The following is a 5,845-nucleotide window of genomic DNA, read 5'->3' on the forward strand; positions in this document are numbered from 1 at the left end:
TCGGTTTGGGGGGGCGATACAGCTGAATGGGTGGCCCAACGATTCAGGGCCAATACTGATACTGATAACATTGCCCGAGACTCGACCTACTCTCTCTCACACACACTCACACACACACTCACACACACACTTGCAAAAGAATGAAAGCAACACCACACCACTCAGCTGCCCAAGCTTGATCAACCAACACCACACATTCACACCAATTCGGCACCACACATTCACACCAATTCGGGTTTTGGACCCAGTGAGACGAGCTCATCCACAAAGTCCTGAATATTTTGATCTGAAGACCCGCTGTCGGCAGCCGCTGTCCTCACCACAGCCTTCCATCTCATTGCATTCTGCTTCGTCTCCGCTGCGCTTTCACCGGTTATCAGCTCTCCAATGCACCTCTGCACTTCCTCTCTGGGCACGACCCCATTCGGACCCACCTGAAGCCGGACCCCAACCCGGTAGATGTCGACAAGGAACTTGGCGTTCATTGGCTGGTCGCTCCACTGCGGGAAGGCTATGATCGGAACTCCGGCAGATAGCGTCTCGAGCGACGAGTTCCACCCGCAATGTGTCAGAAATCCGGCGAGCGCACGATGCTTAAGGACATCAGTTTGTGGACACCATGGCACGACTCGACCCTGATCCAAAGTCTCCTCCACAAAGCCCTGAGGAATCCCCACATCCGATTCTCCCCGTTTCGGTTTTGCCACCCATAGGAACCGGGCCTTGCTGTTCTTCAAACCCCAAGCCAACTCTGCCATCTGCTCCGCCGGGAGAGTCGCGAAGCTGCCGAGGGACACGTACATGACTGAGTTGTCCGGCTGACCATCCAGCCACTCTAGGCAATCCGGTGTGGCTGCCCACATATCGGCCCCGATATTTACCGTATCGGATCGGTCAAGAAGAGGGAACGGTACAAGCGGGCCGACCGCTTTTATGGGTAGGAGCTCGGTCATGGACTCGATGGCCTCGAGCTCAAGCTCGTTGACCGAGTTCGCGAACACCCACCTGAGACCTTTCATCTTCTCGAATTGGTCCTTGATCAGTCCTACGAAGACCGTGTACGGGTTATTGGGAAGGACGAGGGAGGGGAGATCTTCCGAGTTGAGAGGTGGTAGACCCGGGACTTGAAGATCCGAACCGGTTGCGGAGAACTCAGTCAGCTTATGGTAGTACATAACGTACATCGCACACGACTGGATCCAGAGGGTCGCGCACGGGATCTCTAGCCGGGTGCCGACGTCGATGACCCACGGCACAAAGGGGTTGTTGACCAGGCACGAGACAGGGCGGCCTTGGCTAGCTAGGCGCAGGATAAGCTCGGTGAGGCTCTGCGGGCCGGCGATCCCGAGCCGTTCGATGTACAGGTTCATGTCGAAACTTTGGTCGGGCGCGAGGTCCAGCCCGTCGGAGAACGACTCCATGTTGACTTTGACTTGCTCGGCTGCGGCAGGGGAGGCGGAGTGGCGAAGATCCTTCTGGGCGCTCAGCATCCGCTGGCGAGCATCGTGGGTCGATGCCAGCGTGACGTAGAGGCCCTTTGCAGCGAGGCGAGTGGCGAATTGGAGCATGGGGTTGAGGTGGCCTTGTGCTGCGAACGCCACCACCATAACGTGCGTGCGGCAGGTGGTATTTGCCATCGCTGCTGCTGCTGCTGCTGCTAGCTTTCTGTTTTCCTTCTTCTTTTGGGGAATGACCTAATGACTGAGTAGTTACTGTATTTGTATGGTGTGGTGGAATGACCAAATGACTGAGTAGTTGTATTTATATGGTGTGTGGTCGATATAGGATCCACACAATCTTACGCGATGGATGACGTGGCCAAAGATGATCAATGTTGGGATATCCCACACGCATCTTTGTTTTGTGATTTGATGTTTTGATGTTGCAAAAGCTGAAGGTTTTGATCACTGCAGGGCTGACCATGCAGGCTGATGTGTAAAGTTTTCGTCACGGTTGCAAACAGAGGGGGCAGGCTCGTGCAGCATGGCAGGGAGCGACGCCGCTTGACAGCCGGCCAGTGAGTAAAGTCATCGTCCGGTGAGGGCGCTTTCTGCACTTGTGGACCCACGGAGAGATTATCAGAAAGCTCATTCTTTCCCTTAACTTCTGGTTCAGCCTGTTCCACTTCCATGGATGAACCCATCTATTTACTGTGCGATTTAGAGTTTGTTGACGATAAGGATATCTGTGGCGCCAAGGGTTTTCTCTTTTCCTAAAATCTTTGCTTTTATCTCTCTTTCTTCCTCTAAAAGATTGTATATGGCTGAATACTTTTCTTTTTGGGTTGTCATGATTTGTGGATCTGGCACTATTTGTAATCCATCCTTGAAGCAATGAGATATGCGCTGCTCGTGGACGTAGGTCTCTATGATCGAACCACGTTATCTTTTGTATTGTTGCTTTCTTCTTTTCTCATCTACTCTCTTGTGATGAACTGTACCGCATCATTTTAACATCGTATCAGAGCATAGCCAAGCGTCTGTAGCTGGTTTCCTTCACACAAGGTGGTGTTCTTCACCATCATTGTGTGTTCAGCATCTATCCAGGCCTGAATCAGGCAGTGTCTCTCGAGTGGTGGTGTTCTTCACCATTGTTCAGCTTCTGATCCCTATGCAGCCTCACACGTCAAAGTCCCAAATCAAGTCAGTGTTCTTCGTTGCTCATTAGTGTTGGGTGTTTGCTGATTTGTACCATTGTTCAACTTTTGATCCCTGTGCAGCCTCACATCAAAGTCCCAGATCAAGCTAGCATTCGTTGCCGGTAGTGGTGCTGTAGTGCTTCTCAGTTCACTATGGCTAACAACAGTCAAAATATCAAATATGTTGCTCCCACCGTCAGTGAAGAGCAGATAAGTACCTCTCTGAAAATCATTATCATTTCGCTTAATGGTTACAACTACACGGCATGGGTGAAGTCTGCCACTCTAGTTCTCAGTGAAAAATCCAAGTTGGGACATGTTACGAAAAAAAACCCAAGCCAGTGAAAACCGATTCTAGTTTTGAGGAGTGGGAGTCGAGCGATCATATGGTCATGGCATGACTTCTAAATTCCATGGAGCCATGTATATCTAAAGGATTTCTGTTTCTTGATTCAGCTAAGCCTCTTTGGGATTCGGCTAAGGATCTTTACGGCCAACAGTATAATATGGCCAAGAGCTACCAGTTAGTTCAAGATATTCATAATTTGAAGCTCGACGATATGTCCTTCAACAAATATTTAGGGTGGTTGAGAGGTATGTGGGACAAATTTGATTCTTACATTCCTCCCATTATTGATGCAGGGTCTTTCAAAAAGTGGAGAGATCACGAAAAACTTTTTCAAATGCTTGTTGGACTTGGACCGACGTATGAACAACTTATAAGCCAAATCTTAATGTCCTCTGAATTGCCCTCCCTCAGTGTGACTTGTGTCACTGTCATACGTGAGGAATCTCGTCGAAAGGTTATGAATGCAAAAAACAAAGAAGTCGATGAAAGCATAGCAACACTCATGACCAAACAAAATGAAAAACAATTAAAATTCTCTCAAGATTTCGAAACACAAAAATTCAAAGAGAAGAAATTATTTTGCACCTTTTGCAAGAGAGACAACCATTCTCGGGAACAGTGTTGGAAGCTCAATAAATGTCCGAATGCTTTCAAAGGCAAACAACAAACTCATGTTGCTCAATCAAAATCAAATGAGGAAATCTTAACTGTTGAAAAACTCACCCAGATTCTTCAAAGATTCACAAAGAATAATATGGCTGCCTTTGCATCCAAAGATTCAGGTATACCTAATGAATCTTTCGCTTGCTTTACTACTCATCTATCTAAGAATTACGCATGGATTATCGATTCTAGTGCATCTGACCATATGACAAGGCAAACTTCTTATTTGGAAAGTATCATATCTAATATTAGTTCTAAACATGTCCCTGCTGCAGATTCTCTTATGAATGTTGAAGGAAAAGGAAAAGTTATTTTTTTTGGTAAAAAAGATAGTGTTCTTTATCTGCCCACATCAACATCTAATTTGTTGTCTGTCAGCAAAATTACCAGATCCTTGAATTGTTATGTTATTTTTACTCCTACTGAGGTATTATTTCAAGACCAGATGACAAAGAGAACGATTGGTAGAGGAACTGAATCTCGTGGTCTTTACATTCTTGATAACCCCAATAAAGCATTGGTGGCACAAATGGATGATGAAGAAAGAATGTGGCATATCAGGTTAGGTCATCCTTCTAGCAAGGTGCTAAAAAAGTTGAAGCCTAGTTTAGAATTTGACTGCAATAAATGTGAGACATGTCAATTTGCTAAAATGACTCGCCTACCCTTTCCCTCGTCTGAAAGAGTTTCATCATAAAAGTTTGATATTGTTCACTCGGACGTTTGGGGACCTTCCTCGGTTCTATCTCACAAGGGTTACAAATATTACTTGACTTTTATTGATGATTTTTTCAGAGTTACTTGAGTTTATTTTCTCAAAACTAAAGATAAAGTGTTTGATAAATTTGTCAATTTCTACACTATGATTCAGACTCAATACAGTTGACATATCAAAATCTTGAGAACTGATAATGGGACTGAATATATAAATAATAAGTTTGTTGATTTTCGTATAAAAAATGGCATGGAACATGAAAACTCATGTGTCAGAATACCTCAACAAAATGGTGTCGCTGAAAGAAAAAATCATCATCTTCTTGAGATCACTAGGGCTTTGCTGTTTCAAATGAATGTTCCTTAAAAATTTTGGGATGATGCAGTTAGCACCGCTAGCTATATTATAAATCATCTTCCTACCTACAATTTAAATTTTAAGTCTCCCATTGAGGTTCTCAAAGAGAGAGAACACTCTATTTCTCATTTGAAAACTTTTGGCTGCATTGCATATATTTGGAAACATCCTATGTTTAGGAGCAAACTTCAACAAAGAGCCATCAAATGTGTGTTTATCGGGTATTCACCTTCTAAAAAAGGATATCAATGCTATGATGCTAAAAATAATAAATTTTATGTTTCACAGGATGTTTCTTTTGATGAAAGCACAACATATTTCGAAAATAAGGAAAATGGTAGCAAGGGAGAGCAACAACCTAAGAATGATCTTGTTTTGCCCAACATCACCCTTGATAGTGTTCCTTTAGATAATGATGTGCCAAATCTGACTAGTCCGGTTTAGTCGATTAATGATAACTTTAGTCAGAATGAAGAAGGAATTGTTCTCTATCGATCTGAAAGAATCACTCGAATGCCCAGTATATTGCAAGATTTTGTTACATATATTGCTACTACTTATCCTATTGAAAATCAAATTCAATATATGCATATCTCAAAAAAGTATGTTGCATATCTTGCTAAAATCTTAGAACTTCATGAACCAAGTTCGTTTGATGAAGCCTGCAAACAGAACCTATGGTGTGATGCAATGAGGGAAGAACTTGAGGCCATAAAAAAAAATAGAACATGGGAGGTTGTACAAAAACCAAAAGACAAAAACATTGTTGGGTGTAAATGGGTCTACAAGGTCAAGTATAAAAGTGATGGATCAGTAGAAAGGTTCAAAGCAAGACTAGTTGCTAGGGGATTTCTCAAACTAAAGGAAATGACTATACAAAAACATTTGCACCAGTAGCAAAAATGAATTCTCTCAGAATTTTATTATCCATTGCTTGTAATAAAAATTGAAACCTATTCCAATTAGATGTTAAAAATGTCTTTTTACAAGGAGATTTTACTAAGGAAGTCTTCATGAAGGTTTCCCCTGGACACCCCAGTTGGAATGATTCTAGTGTTGCTTGCAGACTTAAAAAATCTATCTATGGTCTTAAGCAATCACCCCGGGCATGGTACGCCAAGTT

At 43.6% G+C, this 5,845-nt stretch overlaps 1 protein-coding gene across 1 annotated transcript; it reads right to left on the reverse strand.

Moving 5' to 3' along the window:
* Positions 1-221: 221 nt before the first annotated feature.
* Positions 222-1,637, reverse strand: LOC149841720 (gallate 1-beta-glucosyltransferase 84A24-like). The gene has a single exon (XM_089998510.1). It carries the CDS (start codon positions 1,635-1,637, stop codon positions 222-224), a length of 1,416 nt encoding a protein of 471 aa, XP_089854636.1.
* Positions 1,638-5,845: the final 4,208 nt, after the last annotated feature.

Source organism: Nuphar pumila, chromosome 3, assembly GCF_984573655.1.
Source record: "Nuphar pumila chromosome 3, dmNupPumi1.hap1.1, whole genome shotgun sequence".
NCBI lineage: Eukaryota > Viridiplantae > Streptophyta > Magnoliopsida > Nymphaeales > Nymphaeaceae > Nuphar > Nuphar pumila.